This window comes from Mytilus galloprovincialis, chromosome 2, assembly GCF_965363235.1.
Source record: "Mytilus galloprovincialis chromosome 2, xbMytGall1.hap1.1, whole genome shotgun sequence".
NCBI classification, from domain to species: domain Eukaryota; kingdom Metazoa; phylum Mollusca; class Bivalvia; order Mytilida; family Mytilidae; genus Mytilus; species Mytilus galloprovincialis.
The window spans coordinates 101978286-102005947 of NC_134839.1; the positions used below are offsets into that span (position 1 = coordinate 101978286).

At 31.5% G+C, this 27662-nt stretch overlaps 1 protein-coding gene across 3 annotated transcripts; it reads right to left on the bottom strand.

The window, feature by feature from the left end:
- Positions 1–5319: 5319 nt before the first annotated feature.
- On the bottom strand, positions 5320–27184 carry LOC143065166 (uncharacterized). Of its 3 annotated transcripts, none has more exons than XM_076238571.1 (9): positions 26997–27179; positions 16560–16778; positions 16261–16398; positions 15327–15347; positions 13086–13241; positions 12124–12219; positions 9023–9158; positions 8311–8475; positions 5320–7097 (listed from the first exon to the last, which is right to left on the bottom strand). In XM_076238571.1, exons 1-9 carry the CDS (start codon positions 27021–27023, stop codon positions 6994–6996), a joined length of 1062 nt encoding a protein of 353 aa, XP_076094686.1. In that variant the 5' UTR covers positions 27024–27179; the 3' UTR covers positions 5320–6993. The 3 variants fall into 3 exon arrangements, 2 of the variants coding, with proteins under 2 accessions (XP_076094686.1, XP_076094687.1); XR_012975411.1 differs by having other exon boundaries at positions 7025–7097; positions 7999–8475; positions 26997–27184; XM_076238572.1 differs by lacking the exon at positions 15327–15347 and having other exon boundaries at positions 26997–27173.
- Positions 27185–27662: the final 478 nt, after the last annotated feature.

The window sequence follows — 27662 nt, forward strand, 5'->3', positions numbered from 1 at the left end:
CCACCGTTTTTTTCTTTAAAAATGTCTTGTACCAAGTCAGGAAAATGGCCATTGTTATATCATAGTTCGTTTCTGTGTGTGTAACATTTTACGTTGTGTTTCCGTTGTGTCGTTTGTTTTCTCCTATTTTTGAGTGTGAATTCACATTACTATAAGACGTGTCACGGTACTTTTCTATCCCAAATTCATGTATTTGGTTTTGATGTTATACTGTCTATTCTCATCGAATTTTGTCTAATGCTTAGTCCGTTGTTGTGTGTGTTACATTTTAATGTTGTGTCGTTGTTCTCCTCTAATATTTAATGCGTTTCCCTCAGTTTTAGTTCGTTACCCCGATTTTGTTTTTTGTCCATAGATTTATGATTTTGAACAGCGGTATACTACTGTTGCCTTTATTTGCTCATAGTTGAAGGCCGTACGGTTAACTCATTTGTTAATTACTGTGTAATTTGGTCTCTTGTGGAGACTTGTATCATTGGCAGTTATATCAGATCTTCTTTTTTATATTTATCTTAGTATATTTCGGTATAGAAATGGTAGTGGATGAATATGACATAACTATAACGGGGTAATATCAGATTATCAAAAGAAATTTTTTTACCAAGGATCTATATCTGGTTTTGCATATACATACTTTTGTGATTGCAATTGGTTATTAAATATATTTGATAGTTATTATATTCTAATTTCAGAGAGAGAATTCCTGGGACCAACATTTCTAACCAATGGACTGATAGACATAATCTTATTTAAAATTTCATCAATGTTATGTTTGACAGGCAAATAATATCCTATCTATCGTTTTTCTACATTCTCTATATATAAAACATACTTATAGGTTTCTTTAGACAGGTTTAACTGACATATAGATATTAATTACTATAAATACACTGTCCTCCAATTAAATGTATTTTCTGAGATATGTCTTTTAAAATACAGGCTTTCAATTTCAAATATTTATCATAATTCTCAGTGAAAAAATTTGATTATTACATCGATATTAAAAATTTAAGGTACTGAATTTAAACTTCATTATCTAAAAAAAAAAGATGTGGTATGATTGCAAATGGAAAGTATATATCAAAACAAAAGGACAAGAATGTAACCACATCTCATTCCTTTCTTATATTAATCGTACGTTCTTATAGGTTTGGATGACAACGTTACTTTTTTTTAATGATTGGGTTCAGTATGATCTACTGATTCTTTCTATAAGTAAAACACATGATTATGTAAATAATTCCAGTGGTAGAACTGCTTATACATCTACACATTTCCTTTAATTTTTCAACACTGACATCAAATTTAATACGATTTGTGTCAAACTACAATCAACCAATAAGGTTTTGCTAACTTGATTGATTGGGATGAAAGGTTGGTAATATGTACTGCCATTTGATAGGGACAGAAAGATACCTACATACCCCTCCAAGAGAGACGTACAGAGACCACTGACTTCTCCAAATAATTGGTCTCGGATTGAACAGTCCCCTTTGGACTGAAATATGTTGCATATTCATACGTACTTTTATGCCACACTGATACCCCAAACCATCCCCACCAACAAATGTCTGTCTGTCTATCGGACACGAAAATATAGCAACACGACGGGTGATATAGGTGGAGCAGAATTCGGAGCACCTGACATCATCCCCGGTTTATGTTGTGGTTTGTGCTGATCAAACTTTTGTTTATCAATTGGTTCATTCCTTTTTTGACATTGCGTCGTCAGATTATTTTCGACTTATATGAGTTTGAATGTAATTGTGGTATTTCTCGTTTCTTCTTTTTTTTAGGCATATAGGCATATCAATAACAATTTTCATAAATCATAACTATTTGATGCGACTGTCATACAATTTAGAGGTTTAGCTAGTTTTAAGACCAGGTTTATTCCACTAATTTCTACATAAGAAAATGTCAGTACCAAGTCGGAAATATGACAGCTGTTATCCATTCGTTTGACGTGTTCGAGTTTTCGATTTTCCATTTGATTAGGGACTTTTCTTTTGGAATATTCCTCGGAGTTTAGTATTTTTGTGATTTTATTTTTTCTTGGTATAAAGTCAATATAATGAAAATACCATATTTACGCACTCGAAATTGAAAATCTATTTTAGAAGAAAAGAAATGAAAAAATATCTCTGTTGCTTAGAAGTTATTTAAAGTGTGTGGATCAAAAATAATATATCTTATATTTTCCCCTGTTCTAACATTCAATTTCTGATACAAAAGTTTATTTCTCCTTTCGACTTTCAAACTCAAATGAACACACAATTGTGTGAATGCTAGTATTTAACATGGTTTGGTTTATAAAGTTTTTTTGAAAACAAATTCTGACTGGTCAGTTCATCCAGCTATCTTATAGATATGTGTATAGGAGTGTGTAAGCGATAGACAAGATCAAATGAAAAACAAAAATGCATCCCGACAGAAATACATGCTACAATCAAACATTACTATTAACAAGATATATTTGAGCGGATTCTAACCATTCATCAATTTAAAATGAATACGAAGGATTCGTACAATGAACATTGCTTGTATAAAAGATGATCGGAAATAATGATAGTAATATATTCCAATAGAATTCTTTAAATTTAGTAAACAGGCCTTTTATGTTTCATCTAAAATAAGATCGACTACAAATGCATTCGCATCCGAAACATTTCTCTCACAGAGTTTTCTTTATGACAGTAAATAACATTAAATTATCACAGATATCATTATCATTTAAACTAAGGATAAAACCAGAAAACAAATGTTCGAACTGCTCTGGGATTGTATGCCCCTTATCTTTGTATTTGATTAGGTCGTGCAACTGTTTTAAAGCAAGATGATGTGATGTGCCGTCTATTGTAATAAATTGTCAAGTTTGGCTTATTTGTTTACTCACCTAATTTTGTCAATATAATGGAAATGTAAACAACTGTGGAAGATATAGCTTTAAACCAGATTTACCCGATCATTTTCGCCTGAAAATGCCTGTACCAAAACAAGAATATGTCAGTTGTTTTTCATTATTGCCGATGATCTAAGTAGTCAGATGCTTGAGTTTCTCATGTTTTATGTACTTCTTCTTTTTTAATTAATCTCGGAGTTCGGTATTTTTTTTATAAACCTGATATCTCCGAGTGTTTACAGTCACTGGGTCGATGTCTCTGCAAGTGAACGTTTCGTACCTGAGGTACTACCAAGTAGTCAGCACTTGTGTGTTATCTTTAATATTTCCAGACGTATGTTTCGTTAGCCTATTGCTTAAAGAAGTTTTAATTATTCGAATCAGTAAAGTCTTAGATAAAGGCAACAGTAGTATACCGCTGTTCAAAACTCATAAATCCATGGACAAAAAACAAAATCGGGATAACAAACTAAAACCGAGGGAAACGCATTAAATATAAGAGGAGAACAACGACATAACACTAAAATGTAACACATATAGACAAAATCCCACGAGAATAACAAATATAACATATATATATAACATCAAAACCAAATACATGAATTTGGGATAGACAAGTACCGTGACACGTCTTATCGCAATGTGAATTTACACTCAAAAATAAGAGAAAACAAACGACACAACGTTATAATGTAATACACACAGAAACGAACTATAATATAACAATGACCATATTCCTGACTTGGTACAGGGAATTTTTAAAGGAAAAAATGGTGGGTTGAACCTGGTTTTGTGGCATGCCAAACCTCGCACTTTTATGGCCATGTGAAATATAACATCAAAATGACAACACAGGACTACAATATAAATAAATTGGAGAACACAATTGACAAAGAATCACACGAACAACAGCCAACAAAAGGCAACAAGTTCAAAATTTTAATACGCCAGAAGTGTATTTTGTCCACACAAGACCTATGTGTGACGCACAGATACAAAAGTTTGAAAGCCGAAACGAGTACAAAGTTGAACAGCATCGAGGACCAAAAGATCAAAAAGGTTGTGCCAAAAACGGCAAGGGTTTTCTGTTAAGTTACCAGAAAATCCCTATAATTTAGAGTCTATCCCAAAGCAATAATTCTTTGAAAAGTAATTAGCACATGCTTTGAACTGTTTTGATTTCCAATGCTGTTCACGTTTGTATTAGATTTTGCATTTAAACAGTTAGTGCCATTGATGGGTTTTTATTGTATGCCTAACGCGATATCTGTCATACCAAACAATAAACCTGGTATCTCTGATGAGGTTTTAACACTACTTATATGATGCAGAAGGGATTACTGCAAAGTAGCCAATGCTTCTATGTTGATAGATGGTATCATTGAATTTTTCATTTGTTTGATTAATTAACTGTTGAAATAAATATTTAAATATTCAAAACACCAAGGCGTTTTTACCTATATGCATCAATGTCCTAGGGCGCTTTTTAAACAAGTTTTCAATGCTCTTTAACGTGGTACTTGAACTGTGATTTTTTATTATTCGATCGTCACTGATTTAGTTTCATAGACAAAAAACAAAACTAGCGTACCAAATATAAGTCGGGTATCTCTGATGACCTTTTAAACCATTAGGTTGATGCGACTGCTGGTGAATGTTACGTTCCTGATATTAATTCATCAAACCAGTAGCCAACAATTTTGTATTGACATGAGCTATGATTTATGATTGATTCGTTCCTTTTTCGTGAATGACCTGTTGATAAGACTTAATTTGCATTAATCAAAAAAGGTTTATCTCCCCCAGAGATATATAGCATTAATCGTATTTGGCACATACTTTTTTATCGTCTTGGTTTTCAATCGTTTTACTATTTCGTATTAGATAAGGCATGCAACTGTTGAGTTTGAGCGCCATTGATTGGTCGTTTGTAGACGAAACGTGTGTCAAGCGTCCCGAATCTTTAGCCTGGTATCAATGTTGAGTTTTTATAGAGACGCGGTCGGTGGCACTTTTGAACGTTTCGTCAGGAAAATTTATTTCATTTTAGATTAATTGCTAATAAAATATTGAATCAGTCGAAACACAAACTTTTTCCACATCCACATTTAGATGGCCTTTGTCTTATTAGGAGCAATATGTTTTGTTTGTTTTTTTTTTTTTTATTTTCTTTTTGATTTGGCGTGGCATATGTTTGATTCGTGTCTTTCGTGGATGTAAGGGTGTGTAAAATTATAAACCTGGTATATCTGGTGAAATTATACCTGTTTTGTAAGCGTTGTTCAAACATTTTTTATTCAAATGCAATGTGTTGTAATTTCATATTAATATAATAATTTGAATAACATAAAAGCAAGTAAAGTGATTGAAAAATTACAAAATACTGCATGACATGCACATGAAAAATACACTTGATATCAGTTTTATCTTTATATGTTTTAATCAGTTTTATTTTCACATGTTTTACATTCTGTTCTGTTTGGTAACACTTTGATCTATCAATTCTATTTTCCTGTAAACTCAATAAATTCTAGAAACAAATTTGTATAAAATTGTCCATGTTTAAATGAAAGCATTTTTTTAACCCTAAAACATTACAGTTTAGATATTAATAGCACGTACATGCATGATGATATAATATGAAAAAAATAGTTTAAAACAAAACTGACACATTGTTTAATATTTTACAATAACATAGAGGATTTTTTCGTGTTTATATGTTTTAGAGAATTTTAAATACTAAGTAATTTTGTCTCACTGAAATAAAAATTTACTTGAAAGCATTCTTCAGATTTTGTAAGAATTACAAACATTTTGCAATGTATTGTCATTTGCAATGAAATAATCATTCCAATTAATTCATTTTTTTAAGTTGTCATATTTTACTGTAGCTTTGTGTTAGGTATTTCACTTTCTCCGATCTATATTGCCTCATTACCTCTCGATAAGCAAACACAATTAAACATTTAACCATGAATATACACACATAAAATGTGTGTTCCCTGAGTTTCATATATAATAACATTAATATATATATACCAAAATACTATAACTTTACCAGCAGACTGAAACATACAAGGTCACTTTTAAATAACAATGAAATTTAAGGTTAGTAATGAGGATATCTGCTAGTGTATCGGCCTTGGTCAGTCAAATTTCAAAAATTCGAAAAGAAAAAAACGTAATTCTTTAGCTTCTAGCCCTGCACAATTTTGTTTAATTTTGAAAAATCACTGGCAAAGGTAAACGTTCTGTAAAGTCTTGGTAATGTTTGTCTTTCAAAGGGAAAATAAGTTGACAAAAGAATTCATATGTAGGGGTACTTCAATGTTAAGCCAGTCGAATCGCAAAACTTTATTTTCTGGTTATTTGAAATTACGTATGTCAAGTCATACTGAAACCCCAAAATGCAAAAAAAATTTGAATTGACAAGCATTTTTTTTGTAAATGAGGATAACGAAATATCGAAACATCAATTGAAACCTCACTTGAAAAAAATACTTCGCGATAATTCAAATCGGAAAATATTCAAACTTAAAAGCTTAAATGAATGGTATGAAAATATTTGACGTATGAAAACAACTAAACAAAAACAATCTGTTTTGTTAAATATATTCTATGTTAATCTTCAATAAATTTGTAGAAAAGCACTTTTGCTTCTTATATCCGGATCTTTACCTCGACTTGATTGTGATGTACAATTATTACACCATGATGGCATTACATGTGAATGGATATCCTGCATGTATCATACTTTATCCTTAAATAAAATAGAATTCCTGCAAGACCTCTATCAAAATTATTGAAAGCCTTTAATGTTTCATAAACCGTAATATCATGTTGTAACATAGATATTTACCGAGCTAGAGCCGTCATCGGTATATGACACAATAGCAAATATCATGAAAGAACGACTGCATTATTTATATAGTCATTCATGTGATCAATAAGTCTCTACATAGATGAAAATGAAAAGGAAATTATTGCAGGTTTTGAATAATGTTATGATGAAAATTTCAGTAATATACATGGGTAAACTATATACATAAAACATTTTCATGCAAAATTGGTGATTAAGTGAAAGGTGGTAGTCACACTTCAGATGGCGTTGTGAGTTCCGAATGTTTTTCGGATGGTCCAGGACTAGGGTCAAATGCACTTTTACTTTTATCAGATCCTTTTGTACCAGGATTCTCTGTAAAAAGAAAGAAGTCTTTAAATATGATGTTGACAATATAAATAGGATATTACTTTAATAATGAATATATGTGTTATCAAACTCTCTAGGTACTTCATGTTGTTAGTTGTGGAGTTTTTTCTTCTTTAGCCATATTGGTTTAAGAAAATAATTGAATTTGATTGAATAACAGGCTAAATCCTGTATATACCCTCTCCAAGGTTGTTGTCTTATTGGCGTATACCTATTTTGTCCTTTTATTCATGATTAATAATATACACATATGATAATGATTGTAGTTATCACCAGACGTGTTCTTTAAAAACCTTTGACAGGTGGCCGGGATTAAAGTTTTTGGAAGCGAGTACGTAAAACCAAAAACAGTCAAAATCGTTGAGGGTCAACTTTTGTCTGAGGGAGTTTGAATGCATTGTTTAAGTTGCAAACTGTAAAAGTAAAAAGCATGTATCATAAAAATTAAAATTAAAATAGTACCACAAGGCACTAGTAACGGCGTCAATATAGTTCAAGAAATTTCAATATTTGCCACTGATTTTGTATTAGTTTTAATAGTAACCATTTGTATTCTCCAAAATCATATGGACATGACATAACAATATGAATGTTTGTAGAACTGTTTGATATGAATTATACAACATATCAACATCTTATTTCCATTTCGAATAAACATTTTAACCACAAAAGAAATGGCATAAATTAAAACGTTGTTCATAGTTTGGGGAAAAAGATAGAGTTTCAAATGAAATTATCTGACAAAGAAGGGTGACTGTTAGTCACAGTGATTATGTGTAAGATTATAAGTGAAGGTAAGAGGATGTCAAACAATTCATTGCTAGTTTTAACAGTATGTAATTAGTACACATTACATTTGTTAGGTTTGTAGAATTCTTTGACTTACTCTTGCCCTATCGTATCTACTGAACTCCATTTCAAATGTGCATTAAAAAGGGTTAATGTTTTCGCAAATAATTATGTAGACTTTTCAAATACACTGAAATTTGTATAATTTTGATACATTATTAGGCGTTGCATTAACTTAATGTCTATTAGACGTGAAGTGCGCTCGTTAATAATGTTAAGAAGAAACTAATATGATGGTTGTAATTATATTTGTTACAAATTTCAGTGCAATCCTATTATCATATGTTATAATAATGCACATATTAAAATGAAGCACAAGTAGACACTCGATTGTCAATCATTCGACTACCCTCCGAAGATTTTGCTTTCCTCTGTCTCGACTTCCGTGAAGGGATTGTGGGTAACGGATTGGAATCCTGACTGCCATATATTTTCTTCAGCTTTCTTTTCTTTGCTTTATCATCTAGGGATTGTAATGTTGTCTTTTTACCGATCCAATGTCGGCTATCTGGTACTGTAAAAGAGAATAAAAGCTTTATTGTAAGGACATGATTCTGAATAACTAAGTATTAGATAGTCACATTTAGTTGAGATTCACATATCGACGTGCTTCCACTTATAAAAAAATCTCTTTGCCTTTTTTATAGTTAAAAATGAAATTGAGAATGAAAATGGGAAATGTGTCAAAGAGACAACAACCCGACCATATAACAGACAACAGCAGAAGGTCGCCAATAGGTCTTCAATGCAGCGAGAAATTGCCGCACCCAGAGGCGTCCTTCAGCTGGCCCCTAAATAAATATGTTTACTAGTTCAGTGATAATGAACGCCATATTAAACTCCAAATTATACAAAAGGAACTAAAGTTAAAAATAATACAAGACTAACAAAGGCCGATGGCTCCAGACTTGGGACAGGTGCAAAAATACGGAGGGGTTAAACATGTTTATGAGATCTCAACCCTCTCCCTATACATCTGGCCAATGTAGAACGTTAAACGCATAACAATACGCACATGTAAACAAGACTGTTTGTAAATTAAAGCAACAAAAAGTAGTTACCTTCTGTTAAAGGGTCACGTTTAAAGATGTCTGTATTATCAATACTTTTTCTGCCGAAATCTTTCCAAAATTTGTCCACATCTAATGGCGTTTTTAATATACCCTTCTTCTGGAGATCATCTGATAATCGAACCATCTGTGTTAAATAAGATAATACGAATTAACTTAATAAATTAGTAACGATACGAAATATATCAATGTGATAATTACTCGATGTTACAAATGATATTTTGTCGGAATTGTCATTTGTTAGTTTAAACACCTTTACGTTAAAAACTGATTGTCATTTGAAGGTAAAAGTTTTCGTTTCTCAATGAAACAATATTCTTCAAAAGCAAATCAATTTCACAAATACAAAAGTTTAGTTGCATTTGTTTAATTCCAAAACAGTCACATGTTTGAATCAGTACTATCCGCGATCAATTAAAAATTTAATATTCAACACAATTGTAATCTTGAACTGATGCTATACAAAGGGGTGACGAAAGATACCAAAGGGACAGTCAAACTCAGAAATCTAAAATAAACTGAAAACGCCATGGCTAAAAATGAAAAAGACAAACAGACAAACAATAGTACACATGACACAACATAGAAAACTAAAGAATAAACAACACGAACCCCACCAAAAACTAGGGGTGATCTCAGGTGCTCTGGAAGGGTAAGGGACAACTCTTGCAATGCAGTGTATATTTTGCAAATGTTGCTACAATCACTTCACAGTTATTTCTTGTTTTCTAGCAATTGATGCAGTAGATACCAAATGCAAATCAAAAATGACAAGTTACTTAGTAAAAGAAAACCACAAACAAAAAAGACGCACAGCACACAGTTCTCAATATTCTACACAGAAAACTGAAGACTCAGCTATATAAACCCTTCCAAATAAATTGAGGTGACCTCATGTATTCCTGCTCTACATCTTCCATGTGATACATCAATCGGAGCTTGTTCTTGCTTAACATCAATTAACCATTCACATAGACAAAAAGACCAGAGTCGTACTGGCACTAGCAGACATACTATATCTTAAAATTGAGAAAGGAAATGGGGAATGTGTCAAAGCGACAACAACCCGACCATAGAGCAGACAACAGCCGAAGGCCACCAATGGGTATTCAATGTAGCGAGAAACTCCCGCAACCGGGGGTGTCTTTAAGTTGGCCCCTTAAAAAAATAGGTATATTAGTTCAGTGATAATCGATGTCATACTAAACTCTGAATTATACACAAGAAACTTAAATTGAAAATCATACAAGACTAAAAAAGGCCAGAGGCTCCTGACTTGGGACAGGCGCAAAATTGTGGCGGGGTTAAACATGTTTATGAGATCTCAACCCTTCCCTATACCTCTGGCCAATGTAGAAAAGTGAACGCATAACAATACGCACATTAAAATTCAGGTCAAGAGAAGTCCGAGTCCGATGTCAAAAGAACAAAAGAAAATAAACAAAATGACAATAATACATAAATAACAACAGACTACTAGTAGTTAACTGACATGCGAGCTCCAGACCTGATTGAAAGATTATATCTTCATCATATGAATATCAGGCACAATCCCTCCCGTTAGGCGGTTTAGTATCATACTATCATAAAATATATGAGAAGAACATAACCCGTGAAAATAAATCTTTAATGATCTGACAACAGTATCGTAACTATATCCCTTTTTAATAAGTCTGTTTAAAGGTTTTGAAAGGTTTTTGAGGTGAATACTGACATTTTTGTGCTTTGTAAAGAATATTACCATAAAAGATTGGATGTGAAATACGTGAACTTATAAGATGTCTGCATGTTGAGTTATATTTACGAATTATTTCCTTATACCGATGATAAAATTTAGTAAATGTTTTGACTAGTTTGTGATATCGAAAACCCTGGTGTAATAATTTTTCAGTAATACTTAAATTTCTAATACGTTGTTACATACACGAGCAAATCGTACAAGTTGAGATATATAAGCACCATAAGATGGTGACAAGGGAACGTCACCATCTAAAAATGGATAATTAACGATAGGAAATGAAAAATCATTTCTTTTATCATAAATTTTTGTATTAAGCTTCCCGTTAATGATATAGATATCAAGATCGAGGAAAGGGCAGTGGTCATTGTTAGTATTAGCTTTATTTAAAGTTAGTTCAACAGGATAAATTTCTTTAGTATTATTTGTATTATTTGTACCAACTAAATTAAGATGTGATTATAAAGCTTGTTTTGATTGTCACGACTTTATTATATTTCTTGTAGTACACTAGTCTAAACATTTTGAAAATTTAATATTTATTAAACATATTTATAATAGAATACCAAGAACTGTTCAAAGTGAAATTTGTCTTGTTTTGTTTCGTTTTGTTATCTAAAAAAACAAGATGTGTTTAAATTCTTACTGTGCAAAATGACATACAAATCGTATCATATCAAATAACTATGAACAACAACTTGAACTTTAATTTGAACTTAACTTAATGGATAGCAGTACTCATCCAAAGCGCATTACACAAACGACATATGGAAATCGGTCTAAAAATAGAACATATTTTTTTCCAAAATGGACATGTTTTTTTACCTCGTAGTAGTAATGGGATAACCACACCAAAGAATGACATGAACACATCAAATAATGAAACAAACACATCATAAAATGTAAAATCGTCAAATTTTGAAACATCATTACATAATGTTGAAGCCATATAAAGAATTGACAAATCATCATTACGAAATAACAAAACCACATCATGTAATGAAACAATTACATTACGTTACGTCACATACACATCAAGTAATGTTAAAACAACATTGCCTAATCACATAACCACATTTAATAATGGTGAAACCACTTCGAGTAATGACAGAAACACATTAAGTTATGACAAAACTATATTAAGTCAATGCGAAACCATATCATGTCTTATCGAAATATCATTATGTAATGACTATTCCGTATTGAGTTATATCAAAACATCATTACGTAATGTCCAAACCATAGTATGTAAAGACAAACTATCATTAAGTAATAATGCAACAACATAACGTAATATCTGAGTTCCACATAAGACAGCTGTGCCGTTCCATAATATGCGATCACATTTTCCTACCTTAGATAGATTGGACTTAGGCAGGTTTCTAACGTATTCGCGATCGTGAACAAATTGTTCTTTTGGTCTTTTTACAATTTTATGTTTCTTCTTTCCCTGAAAAAAAACACAAAAAAAGACATGATAACCTACAAATCAATTTCGAAACTTATATAACTTTCAAAAAATATAATTTATTTTTGGTCGTGCTAGACTTATTAACTGCAATAGTTTTCAATGTCATATGATATTGTGAGTATTCTATTATGGTATATAGTACGGCCCTCCTGTCTGAAAACAAAATAATAATTAAAAAAATAAATAATTGAAAAACATAATAATCTATTTATACCCTGCAGTGATAATAAATAGAAAAGAAGTTATAAAGAAAGTTGGGTTTATCATTTTGTCTCTTTGCCTTTTTTATGGTGGTTTCCATTGTATTGCGGCTGATATTTGCATCGTGATATTTGTAAAACAATTAAGATTCATAAACTATTTAAAGTTTTATAATATATAATCATATGCAAAGAAATGTTGGGTGCACTTCCAATAGGTGAAAAGAAGTCCTTTAGGTGGTTAATATTTAATGTGTTCAATTTTATAGAGCCTCGTGACTTAAGAGCTTTACATATTGTGTTTTGTAATTTTAAGAAAAAAATTTTATCCCACAATTCCACATTGTAAATCTTAAGATTCTCTCAGCATGTTTGAGGTATTTCATTTCAATAACAACATGTAACACACAGAGCATTGTTGCATTTTCTTGGAAGCATATTTTGATGAAAGTCTGTTTAATTCATGACGGTTTTAAGTATTGGTGATTATATTTCTATTGTTATTTTCGTCATTCAAATGATATAGAATAGCTTTTTGTTCATCCACTTATTTTTTTGTCAATTTTTTGTATCTTACCAAGCGGAGCACGCCTGCGTTCAGAAATTTACGTTTACGTGCTATTTAAAAACAAACATATTTCAAACCTCTTCCTCTAACTGTTTTAGTCTTTCTTCAAACTGTTCATCGCGCTTTCTTTGTTGATCTCTCTGTTTTTCTACTTTTGTATTTAATTCTTTTATGTACTTATCGTATTTGTCCATTTGTTCTCTAGCTACTGCTTCTATTCGTATTGTCCGATTCTATATATATAAAAAATGATACTGTAGTAAATTCAAATCAAACTCCTCACTTTGTATACCACAGTCCTATCAAGGTGGTCAGTTCATAAAATACGATTCTACATAAATGAATTTGTTACGTAAATGAGAAGTTGTTTAAAATCAATATGAGTATACTGTAGTTAATAGAGTACTACAGTTTATCGATTCGAATGTGTTGTAATTCGACATCCAGTAATTTGTTACAGTTGTTTGACATTTTTTGTATTGTTATCTTTCATTTTTGCTAAAATGCTTTGTTTATATGACGTTTGTGTTTCTTTGTTACATATGACGTGGTTCATATATATCTGGTTATTGTGCCATAGGGAGATATTAACAATGTGTCAGCTCCAATGTCATCAGAAGGTGTCTTAGTCTATGTTAATGTTATGGAGTAGATGTACAAGTGGATGAGGCCAAAATTGTAATCACTTAATTACTCTATAACATATGATTACCCTTGTAAGATAAGTACATCGCTCATTGAGCGTTAAAGAAACAATGCAATGATATCGAATGAGACAACTATCCACCAAAGTTCAAATGCAGTGGATATAATCGCTTTTTTTTATTATGGGTGTCTATACATTTCTTAAAACTAAAAAGACAATCAATCGACACCTGTAATTTGGCATTGCACAAGGTTGTGATTCTCTCAAACTTTTAATGAAATCTTTATACTAGTTTTATTGGCCTTGAACTAGCTGTCAGTAGCCGCGAGTACAATGTAATCTCAGGTCTGTACTTAGTGGTGTCTTTTATGTTGTAGAGATGCATAGATACCCTGCCGTGTCCGGTCTGTGTTTTTGTTACTTGTTTTTATCCGTTGTGTCGATCTAATGAGTTAAGCCCTTCTCTTTCAACTGATGTTTATAGTTTGTTCATATCGTGTACAGTTACACCAATGTGCCAGATTGGGGGGAATTGGGTGCCTGCTAACATGTTCAACCTCGTCACATTTCATTATTTGCCAGTAATTCAGTGGTTTTCGTTTGTTTCTACATATCATAATCGTATTTCTTTCATGTGTATTTTTACATACTATCATGCCTTTGATTTTCTCATTTGAATTGTTTTACATTTGTCATTTCGGGGCCTTATATAGCTGACTATGCTGTATGGGTTTTGCTCATTGTTAAAAGCCATACGGTGACATATAGTTGTAAATGTATATGTAATTCATTGCCAACTACTTCTATTATACCACATTTGATAATCGTACTGTTCAGATCTGTGAGTACTTAAAGTTTTTGACTGCTAGTTCAAAGTGGATATAACTATTGATATGTAGCCGTACGGCTTTCAACAAGGAAAAACCCCACACCGTATAGTCGACTATAAAAAGCCCCGACACAAAAAAAAGATATGAAAGAATACACATGAAAAAACAACTGCATGATCTATAACAAAACAAACTACGAAAAACAAATATGATGCACATAAACCAACAAAATACATGCTCCCGACTTGAAACAAACACATACAGAATATGGCGGAGTTAAACATGTTTGAAGGTTCCAGTCCCGCTCTAATGTTGGAAACTGGTGGAACACTTCAACAAACTATAAAAATCAGGTGAAGAGGGATTTACCTATCAGATCGATACAAAGTAGAAAAACCTTTCACAAAACACAGACAAGAAGTGGCAGGAAATTTATAAATCACACTAACCAAAACAAGGACAAGACAAGGAGTACAGATCTGAGCGTTCAAAGCTAATAACAATTAAAAGAAAAATATTATGTATCTAAGACTAAAATATCAATCAGTACACACCAAACTTTCAATGATTAAGTGTGCAGACGTCATTACAAGGCAGAGAAAAACATGACCTTGTGCTTAGCTAAAATATGGATATCGAAAAATTGTAAAACCGTGATTGTGCATATGTGTATGACGATAATATTAAGTACGGTTTTAATATAAAAAAAATCAATATCTATACCAATTAAAACAACGTGCAAGCAAAAGAGTATCGCTAAAAATCAACACCACATGAACCGAATGATATGTTGTAAATTTGAAAGCCAACACCTTGTATCAAAAGACTAACGAAAAACTTACAGGCTTTGATAATCTAACTGGCTAAAGTAAAAATAGAAATTCGTTTAATTGAAGCTATAATTGTCAACATTACAGCAATAACTACTCTATAATAACCCCTTTGTTTAGTTCTCTATAGCCAGTGCATATTATACTAAAAAAAACGTTTTAACTATTCAGATTTCAATCAGTCCTACCGAGGTACAGAACGGTTGGAATTCAAGTCTTGGAAAGAACATTTAGTTTTTTTCATATCATTTTTTATTTAATTTTTACTAGACAGAATTAAGCATACTGATACTTAACATCATGTTTCGGTGACGTATAGGTTGACCAGTTTATTTAGATAAGTTCAGATATTGTTACACGAATGTATCAGTTGGGCATATTTTACTTCATAAAATTGGCGAACATAAACCTAGTAGTCAGCATTTATGTGTTGACAATGCATTAACATTGATAAGACTTGTAAATTAATTTTTGGCAAAACTTTTTTGTCGATTCTACCCGAAGAATATTTATTGTAGCTAGATTTGGGCAAACTATTTTGGATTTTTTGGTTTCTCAGTGCTCACCAACTTCAAACTTTATTTGATCTTTTTAAAGGCAAATTCACTGACGAGGGTTAAGTAGACGAATCGAACGTCTTAATCCTGGTATCTACGATATGAGGCTATCTACATCAACATGAAATCATTTAACGTCATGTTTCCTTGATATTAGCGCCACAACACATTAAAACTGTCCACTTCGTGGTGTTTGTTCTTATTTCTATTTTTTTATGATTTGGTTAACGTAAAAATATCGCGAAGTAATCTTTGTTCAAATTGTACATCCTTTTGTTATCAATCTAATGTGAATAGTGTTCATTGTCATTGCGAATCTTTTTATTTAGAGGAGCGAACGAGACATAAACGGACTTGGGTAAAATTCAATCATATGATTTATAGATTACCTCAGTTTTGAATCGTGTATCCAAATGCTCTCCCCACTCTTTCGATTTTGCAAAACGCTTTGGTTTTCCTTTTTCTTTCTTTCGTTGAGGTCCTCTATCAGTAAATGGTGGCTTTTGACGATCACCTTGATAAACTTTCTGTAAAAAATAATGAACATGACAAAAGTAATTATCATAATAGTCAGTTGTTTCTTGTTGTCAAGAAACAAACAAATGTTTACGAAAAAATGTAATTAAAACTTTATTCATATTATTATAATTGATATAATTATTAGAAGTGAACTAAAAAGTATTCTTACCCCTTCCTGTATAGGTTCGTACAAACTTAGAATACTGGGGAAGCTGGATGTGGTTCTAAGTTTGATACTGGCTCTACTTAGTCTGGACAAAGATGAAAATCTATCTGTTCCATGACTGTAGTTTGAGTTGACAGAAAAGGATCCTGATACTGTGCTAGCTACTGTTAAACGACCGTCACCATCTGTACTTCCGAAGCTATTGTGGCTGTTGTGGAGTGGCTGAAATTATTCATAGGTAATTAGAAATCATTTGCATTTGAATTATATGACGCATATTAATACAAAAATGCAATGAAAACTAAAATCACAAAAATACTGACTTACTAGGAAAATTCAAAAAGGAAAGTTCCTAATCAAATGACAATATCAAAAGCCCAAACACATCAAACAAGTGGATAACAACTGTCATATTCCTGACTTAGTGAGTACTATTACAACTCGATCTAGCTGTCAAATGCATGTTCACCGACTTGACTCAAATACTGATATTTGATTTAAAACCATGTAAAACATTTATCCAAATCATTAAAAGTCTCATTAAATAATTTACAGGGCATGGGCTATATAATATGTAGCTTCATTTCATGTAAATTTTAATCTTCATGCCATCTAATCAAGTATTGAGTTGACCTCTGAAGACCTCCGATGTTCATATACACGATATAAACATAAATATATATAGGAATAGAAAGCGAAAGCGAACTCTTGTAATTGGATTTGTTTAGGTCTGTTGAAGGTCATATAGTGATTAAAAATTGTAATGATCTGGTCAATGTTTACGTTTATAGAGACTCCGCCTGTCTTATCTTGATTGACATTATAACAGTTACACGTGCTTAAAGTTCATTGACTTTATCTATAATATATAACACACTGGGGTTTTATAACGTGCAGTTCTATCATGTAGTCTTATAATAAACATGTACCAATTATATGGATTTTCTCAATTGGCCTCTCACGATGAGAACATAACAAAAATATATGTTAATCTTCGTTTCACCTGTATAAGAATACTTTTTGTGATTAATCTTTGTTTTACTTTCAATGTTTAGATTATTTTCCTTTAAATAACCAAACACGCACAATTCATTCGTTATCCATATCTAGCTACATGTAATGGTATAAATTAAAGTTCACATAAATGCGGATTAAATGAGGTCGAATTGTTCACTTGCAAGTGAAAAATTCATCGTCGATGTTTCTAAGCTTAATTTGACAAACTTATAAAAAAGAAGATGTGGTATGATTGCCAATGAGACAACTATCCACAAAAGACCAAAATGACACAGACATTAACAACTATAGGTCACCGTACGGCCAATACTGACTGCTAAAAGCGAATTATTATTTCACTATTTCACTTTCATTAATTTTTTAACAAACAAAAAAATCAGACTTTAGATTTTTTATATATCTCGTAGCTAGCTAGTGTCCCTTTAACTTTCAACATTTATTTACGATTCTGTATATTCTATATTTCTTCAATTTGTATAAAAGTCAAATTATTAGTACATGGTAATCTGATAATGTTACATATTCTCTGCAAACAATCTGTTTAGAATGTTCTTATACTACAAACTGTATTTTCCCTACCTTATTCTTACTAAATCTAATATTTAATGTCGTCGTTGTCGATTATTTTGACAGTGTGGGTGGACACAAATGTATGACGTTGTTCGTGATGTCGATTGTCGAATTACGATTATTATTTGGCATTTTCTTCTAACTTTTAAAAACTATTTAAGGAATGACTGTAATATTTTTTCTGTCTATGAAGGAATAACATAAAAAGACGTGGTGCACACTGAATAACGCGCGTAGCGGGTTATTTAACAGTGTGCACCACATTTATTATGTTATTTCGAATAGACAGAAAAAATATTACAGTCATTTCTTATAATTCAATTCTAAATTCCATTTTAAACCGTAGAAAACCATGAAAAAACGTTGATGACGTCACGGTCACATGACTTAATTATGTCTATATGCTGATAACGAAACAACGTCAGCCAATTAGAAGACGCGTTACATCCAAAATTAAATTATTTTAGAGTATTGTAACAAACATTATTATATATATATATATTAGGCAATACTTGTTTAACTTGTCAACGCACCTGATGAGACTTCATCTTTATGCAATATCCATGTTTCCATACTCAGTCTGCTTCACAATTTATGATTTTATGAATATATGTATCTACACGTTTTCATTATTCACAGGCAGTGCATAAAATAATGATCATATTTCAATCTTGAACAACTTGGTCAATAAGCAAAGAAAATGTACTTAAAAATAAGTCTGCGAAACCTGACTTATCCAAATTATGAATGCTTCATTGCTCCAACAATTCATCAGAACAATACTTTTATAAAGCAATGAATTCAAAAACTCCTCACGTGTTAAATTTTATGAATTGAAATTCAAAGCTGGAGTTCACTCTGTCATTTTTTTAATATTTTTTTTTTCGTACCATTGTAAAATAATACGATATCAAATAACAAACGTATTCTTTTATACAATTTGACTTTCAAAATTTCTTTTAAAAAAATGGACACAGTACATTTGCACTGATTATAATGCAGATTTTTTTTTTCAAATGGAGTATCGAGCAGAATTTTGAATTAATGAAAGTCAAATAGTCAAATAGTCAAATAAATATTCCATTTAAGCAGTCAGTTTGGTTCAATCTTGTCAAAATAATCTAAGAATCATCGCTATTCGACCTTATTTATTCTGTATTTATGTGACCTCCAATTCAACCCTTTAACTAGAGATGTTATATGCATAAATAAGCGAGTTCAGTTATTAAAAAGAAAAGAGTCTCGACCTTGAAATTGAAACGAAAGCAGTCAATTTAATTGACGGATTCGATCCGCAAAATCTGTTCTTATACAAGTAAAAACGTTGATTAGCATATCTTTAACGTGTGATATGAAATCAAACAGACCTAGAAAAATCTAATTGCACGTGTTCGCTATCTGTCTATTTATATCTATATTTATGTTTATATTGTGTTATTTAACAGTCGGCAATCTTCAAATGTCACCTCGATGGTTAGTTAGAGGCGACTAGAGTAAAATACACACGAAATTCTGATACATACTATCAATTATCTGCATCGTAAATTATTTATTCTATATTTTTTTTTATAATTTGGATATATGCTTTGGTTTGTTATAAATCAAATATGAGAATTTGAATCAAATTGGTAAACATGAATTTGACAGCTAATGCCCCCTTAAAAATTACAGTATATTACAAAATTTTCCTCCGATAAAAAGGTTGTACACATTCAGGGTATATTTTAGGTCTGACTTTTTAAGCTTTTGAAAATTGACAATGAAGGAAAAAACTGCATTTTTTCTAATTCAGATTTGTGCGCTTTTTTGTGGAACAGACTCTTTACAGGCTTGTGTTATGTAATCAACATCTTAGTTCAATGTAATTATACATTATGAATTAGATACATAAATAATGAAAGAATGAATTGAAAACAAGAAGCCAAACTAAATCAGAGCTAGAATTTTGGGATGCCCGAAAAAGTTAATAGAACAGTAGTACTTTGAGTATCAAAAGACTTGTTCGAAACAGGTCTTTAAAAATCAAATTATTAAAACAACCTTCATAAAACATTAATCTAATTTGTTTTCAATTATCTAAATAGATTATTTTAGATTAACTTATTTAAATTCTAAATTTTTCTACTTACATTACATCACTTCTATGAAACATGTACAAGGTTAATATGACTCTCGAATCGTAACTCTTACTAGACTACATATATGAGACTTGATTTACACAAAGGTTAATATGACGGCTAGGTCATTACAATTCACTAGACAATTAGGTAAATGTGAATGATTTTTGAAATACTATACCATTTAGAATAAAGTCAGTTACATGGAACGAGGGCAATAAAGAATAGTGTCAAGACTGAATTAAAGTGGACTCATGTACTACTGTGGGTTTCCTGTTTGGTACCATGACTTTTTTGTTTCTTGTAAAGATTTAATATGCTGTTCTCAAATAAGCTAAGCATATGAACTAAAATTTCAAAATATTACTTCATTAGTACCTTTACATTACTTAAGTTTTATGTTATAAACTTAACAATGTTTGCTTAAAAAGTAAAATCACAAAAATACTGAACTCCGAGGAAAATTCAAAACGGAAAGTCCCTAATCAAATGGTAAAATCAAAATAACAAGCACATTAAACGAATGGATAACAACTGTCATATTCCTGACTAGGTACAGACATTATCTTATGTAGAAAATGGTGGATTAACCTGGTTTTATAGCTAAACCTCTCACTTGTACGACAGTCGCATCAAATTCCATTATATTGACACAAAGCGCGAACAAAACACAGACATAATGTGTAAAAAAATCAAAATTAGGGGTACAGCAGTCAACATTGTGTTATTTTATAACAGTGAATGTATATAAAAAAGATATAATTATATATAATTCATGTCTACACCGAAGTGCTGACTACTGGGCTGGTGATACCCTCGGGGACGAAACGTCCACCAGCAGTGGCATCGACCCAGTGGTATAAATAGTTATTAAAGGTACCATGTAGGATGATAATTTAATACGCCAGACACGTGTTTCGTCTACCTACATAAGATACATCAGTGAAGCTCAGATCAAAATAGTTAAAAAGCCAAACAAGTACAAAGTTGAAGAGCATTGAGGACCAAAAATTCCAAAAAGTTGTGCCAAATACGGCTGAGGTAATCTATTCCTGGGGTAAGAAAACCCGTAGTTTTTCTGAGAAGAAAAATTAAAATTTTTGTAACAGTAAATTTCTAAAAAAAAAAGAAAAAAATGGGACCTCTGACGAAGAGTCGCGCGTTTGACATCAGAATGTAAACGTCACACAGGTAGTGATATAAAATAATTTTGTCGTTCAAAGAATGAAAACAATATAGTCTATAGCTGTTTTAGGCATATCCTTTGCAGAATGTAAATGAGAAGTTTACATTGTCCTTCTAGCCGCTTGTCTATACTTCTAAAAAGAAGAGCCCCGTCATTAAGTATCAAAAAAACACAAAAGGGCATAAAGACAAAGTATTAGAAAATATGATGGACAAGGTAGTAAAAAATAGACAAAGCATTGATAACTAGTTTAATTTTGTTTTACGGACAGGGAGAATTAAAATGTATTGTTGTTACATCTCTTTCGAAAGTTTTTCGGTTAGTTTCCAAAGTTAAAGGTACTGATACTGGATATAGATCAAAAGCTAGAATTCAGCCTTTTATCATAAAGAAATATGGAATTAGATTTCAACTGAATTTTTTTTCAAATATCTTTTATCTGATGAACAAAAAAGATAACTTTTAATTTTCTTTTTTTTTTAAGTGTCTGTTTTTATGAATGTTTATTTAACGGAGTCAAATGTATATGCGGAGTTAATTTTTCCTTCCAAAACATCTATGTATATTAGAAAAAGTGAAATTAAATGATCACGTTTGTAAATCTCGTTTTTGAATATTCAGTTCTATATAGTGAACGGATCCTTATGTAATAATGAACGATATATGACGATTGAAATATGATACAAATTTAGCTTGCCAATTTTTATGATTGGCTTATTCAAATTATCAAAGAAGGAAACGAGATAAGGTTACACTGTACATAAGATAAGTACGAATATCATATTGTCTATTATACTATTATTGGTAATGGTCCCTAAAATCACGTCATACATTAAGCAATCCTATACTTAAAAGTTGCTGTTGTCTTCAATTTCCAAAAGGATGGTATGGCATTATGTTTTCTCTAAAAGAGATAGGGTACGATGGGTGTCAAATATGGTCTAATGTTTGATTTTGATTTCGATTCTCATCCGATACAATCGGGGATATAACATCACGACAAGTATGAAGTTTGAGACATTTTTCTTTGAGCTTTTTTAAAGAGAAGGTTCATCCAAACCCAGTTTTGTTGTTGTTGTTGATAAATTCCCTAAAATTAGGTAGTCTCTATGACGCGACTGCCTCGGTGAATCGACTATCAACGGAGAGAAAAAGGGTCAAAGTTCAAAGTGTATTCCGTTGTTTAGGAGCGAAACAAGTTGAAACACACCGACTGAACATGGACTATTTGGTGACTATAAGTAATTGTTTAGTTTATGATAAAACTAAAAGAAGATGCCTGGCAACTAATGATACTACTTTGCATTAGAGACCAAATGTTGTAGATATCAAATAACCCAAACATAGATTACTAACGGACTGATTTATATAAGATACGGTAAACGAAAAACAAATTGTATATGATATACAGCCAAGAAATCGACAACCAAAGAGTTACAGGCTCCGGACAGTTACATACTAAATGTGGCAGAGTTAAACATGTTTGCGGGCACCAAACCTCAACCCTAACCTGAGACAGTTATGAAACAGCACAACATAGGAACAAACTATAAAGGCTTTACTCATCAGATCCACGCAAAGAAAAATTAAGACACAAAGTACCAATCTCAGTTATTGAAAGTTAGTACATTCACAATAACAGCTAATACAAAATAACGTATACAAACTAGACTTAGCTAGAGTATTTATCATTGATTGATCAACAGTTGTGTTCACCACGATGTATATGTACAGCCGTAGGTGGAATTACATTCCGCATAGGCTCTTAATAATCTTTACTAAAATTAAGAAATGTTTTGGATTATAAACTACATTGGATTTAAACAAACTTGAATAAACAATCGATCCGCTCTCAAAGGTGTCAGAAATTGTGACAGGCAGCAACCATCGAAAAACATCGATAACCACTGAATTCACGTTTATAACATCGGGCAGTTTAATACATAGAGATAGTGAAGGGTTTAAACGCATTTGCGAGTGCTCATCCCTACTAATGAAAAAGAATATGTTGAATTCCCAAAACATTGATGTATAAGTATGTATACAGGAAAAAGGTTGACGATATTTAGTTTATTTCTTTTAGTTTAAGTTTAAACATAGAGTGCTGCCTTGTAGCGGCATTAGCCTGCTCATTTTTGAAATCTACAAGAATGTCTTTTACGTGCAAGAGATTTGGGTCACTCTAAACACGGGTCAGCCATTTATCGTCCCCTTCCGACGGACTATCATCGTTTCCTCAAGACCAAACTTGCAAATGGTGTCAAGGGAGAGCCGAAAATTCAGTCCCTGAAATGTTCATCCCGGAACAGGAATCGAACCAGGAACGTTTGTGTTAGTCTCAATGCACTAACCACTACACCACGACTCTCTATAGGTTGTGACTTTGTTATATGATCATTACATTTTACCTCATAATTGGTTTGTCTTTTTCATCCTTCTTTTGTGACTCAAGATCTAAAATTGGTCTTACTTAACTGAAACAAAAACTTATGAACCAGCCAGTCACTACAAGACTAATTATTTTCCTATCTCTTGTGACAAACATAGGGATCTGTATGTAAAAAAGTATGCCATTGTCGCCGACGTCTACTAATAGTTTTCAGTCGATACAGAGTCAGAGGAACATATCTAAACGTAGTTTACGGGTAGAAATGTTATAAGAAAGTTCTTTTGGGGATTCCGCATGTGATATTGATGAGTCGGATAAGGTCCTTAAGCCTTTCCGATAAGTTAAACAGTCTGTATACCGTATATGGTGCATGGTCGACAGTTTCAACATCTTTCTGTAGATTTGTTGTTACCAATTTAAGAAATATCAGTATGTGATTTAGTTTAATATAACAGACATAAGATTGAAGTTTATATGACGGTTACTGTATATTTTTTTCATTACTAGTTCTTAAGTTACACAATTTATATTTTCACCTCTCAGTAAATATGTACAATTTTATGAAATGCAATAACGTTACAATATTTTTTTTAGTTCTCCATACGTCTTAAAACATACATTAATTTGTGAAATTTTAAAGGTCTATTACACGTGGTTGTTATTACAGTTGGCAATAATTCCCAATGATTTTTGAATCAACGATATATAAAACGAGATTTCATTATTAATATTTCTGTGGACGTTTGATATTGGTGCATACAGGCAAGTGACCTAAGACAAATACAGCTTTTTTTCAAAATCAAGTGAAAATATCACTAAATTCTTTAGACTTGTCATTTATAAACGTTATATGATCAAGTGTCGAGCATGTTACTTTAGCCACAGAGGATACAAAGTAAATGTTATAGATATATGGTTAAGTTGGTTACATATTTATTTTGGTCACTAAAAGAACAAAACAATCTTTATCTTAAGATTAAATTTTAAATGATTAAATACCAATTGGGAATTAATACGATTCTTTTAAAAATTGCATAAGAAGCTAAACTTATATACGTTGACCTACTATGGCTTAATATTATTGACCAAATATTATTGTCCATTCTAGTTAGTAAAAATCTAAATAAAGTATGAAGACAAAGGCAATATTAGAAATTAACCTCTTCTAAAAAAATGAAAAAAAAGTAACAGAAAACGTTAAATCGACTATAAATGAAATATTGAATAATAAAAAGACTATATTATACTGAAATATGGTTACGTCGTTGCTATTTTTGGTAAATATTTGCATCGAAGATTATATGAATAAAGTAATCTGAATAATTTAAATTGCTAATTTCAAATAACTATATAGAATTTCAATTTCGATAAGTCAACTTTTTCTAGTATTGCATATGTTGTACGGGTCATAATACTTTATTATTTATTAATTTGTTCAATTATTTACAATTATCAGTACCCCTTCCGTTAGTCTAAGTCTCTTCTTGTGCAGGGAAAAAAGGAGATAAAGCCGCATATTTTTTTCGATTTTTAGATACAATTCAACAAGTCAAAGGTGTAGACAAAAGTTTAAGAATATATCTCCATACTTAAACATGTTAAAGTGGTCTGTTTTTCATACTCGGGCCATTTTCAATAAAAGTCCTTCAGTCCTTGTGTGCACTTTGAGGATGTATATATTTCTAAATAGATCACGAAATAATAAATGCCCAAGGGAATCTAAAAGCGCAATTTGACATATTTTAGCAAATCGTAGTTTAAATTCCTCAAATGTATCGATAGAACATCCGGTACCAGAACCAAAACTATTTTGGAGGTAAAGCTATATATTATCTTTCGGCTACAGACATACTTCGACGCTTACTTTTACAAAATCATGTTAATTTGACATTTTGTATCCAAATGCCTTCAAAAGTCATACAAAGATATGAATATCATTGTTATTTATCGAAATATAAACAAATGTTGAAACATGGCTTAATGGCGTGATATACACTATTTAATATACATTCGATTTTCTATAGGATTTGACAACTTTTATATTTTGATTGACAATTGGATTTATATGCCCTTGCTTGCAGACACGTCTCACATTCCAATTGAACATGTAATACTTTCACACATGTCTTTTGACGAATTATTGCATTTTGTTTTTTTTTTAAATGCTCGAGTCGCTTATATAATTGTAATAATTTTTCAAATATTTTCCTCGATTTTGCAAAAAAAAAAAATCAACCAAATTTGACAAAACTCGTATGTAAAATAGCTGATACTAGAGTGTTACAAGGTTTGTATTTTATATGAGCACACCATGAACTTGAAGGCTGATGTGTGATTATTCTTTGAAACAATATCGTTTGCTCTTTTAAAATAATGTAAAATGATTTTTTAAAAAAGGGTTAGGAGTTCTTTTTAAACCATCATATTGTACCTTTTTTCAATGTTCTAGATAAAAAAAATCATAAAAGGAGATGAGAAGGCAAAGTATCAACGAGCAATATCAAACATATAAATGTGGATGCGTCCGAAGCAATTTCTGGCCTTCATCCGGAACGTATGCATTCAAAACTGCAAGGATTTATAATTAACTGAATACGAGAGGAGAATATTGTTACATAAGAAAAAAATGTTAAATCCATCTAGGTCAACTTTGAATGAGACATCTGAAACCTTAGTTTTCGACAGTTTAGAAGTTTTTCATAATAAAGTGTTAGTTTACCTCCGACATAGGTAAATGTACAGAAATCAGACATATCACTAGTGATTTTTCTTTCTAGCTAAGTATTTTTCGCCCACTAAAAAGTTGATTTTTATGACAGAAATTTGATAGACTTTGCTAAATATATTCAAACCATTTGTCTACAGTCGGACGTTAATTCACTGAGTGCATTGTATTTTCGCGCATTCGTAAAATGCGCCCAAATGAACAAGACAGTCATTTGTCTGTAAAAGTTGTTGAACACTGCACATTTACCTTTGTAAGTCCTTTTCTAGTTTTTATCGGTCTGTCTCATTGGTGTATACAACACTACAATATATCCTTTTAAGATCAGAAACAAATCTGCTTAAACAGGGGAAATAGTCATATATGAAATGAGTATAATTCTTTCTTAAAAAAAGTATATGATGTTTATGAAACTATAATCATGAAAAGCCCTTACCTGCCGAGACACTTCCACTGCCGACATGTTGGTTTAATATCTAGTACGACTGGTTATTCTTTTTGAAAAATCACATTTTTCTACATAAAATTATTTCCTAACTTTAGAAGCAACAGCTTTCCTCACAAGTAATGCATGTACGTGATGTTTATGTTCAGCAAAAATATTTAGGATTAAATTATTATATATGATTAATATTCGGATTTAATAATTCCCCTGATATACAAACTTCAGTATGGCTTACGTTACTAGAGAGCTTTTAATGCTTTCTCTAATGAACCATTTTATTTCATTGTTCTACTGAACACAACTATAGAGAATCATTTAAATTTTCACGATTCATTCGGTTATATTGTAATGCTTTATGTTTTTTTATAACTACCTTCACTACAATTTATTTCATTTAAACAATAATTAATTATTTAAGATCACCTGACTATGTCGGTCATTTAATTCATGAAGCACTGGAGAACATAGACATAGCTCAGATGATGTTTCTAGAATGACGTGACGCTAAACATCAATCAATCAACTATAGCTACTAAGCAGACATCATTGTTAGTGGCCTTGTAATTTTCGTTTCTAAAATCGTATTACACTGAGTTTAAGGGAATGCCGATGATGCCTTAAACTGCTTTAACAAACCCAATAAAGATTTTCTATTAA

Excerpts from the sequence above, each read along its gene's own strand:
- LOC143065166 (XM_076238571.1), bottom strand. The coding sequence starts at position 27,023 with ATGTCGGCAGTGGAAGTGTCTCGGCAG. Across the intron at positions 16,399-16,559 it reads ACGAACCTATACAGGAAGGG|AAAGTTTATCAAGGTGATCG; the intron begins GTAAGAATACTT and ends TATTTTTTACAG. Across the intron at positions 8,476-9,022 it reads ACGTGACCCTTTAACAGAAG|TACCAGATAGCCGACATTGG; the intron begins GTAACTACTTTT and ends TCTCTTTTACAG.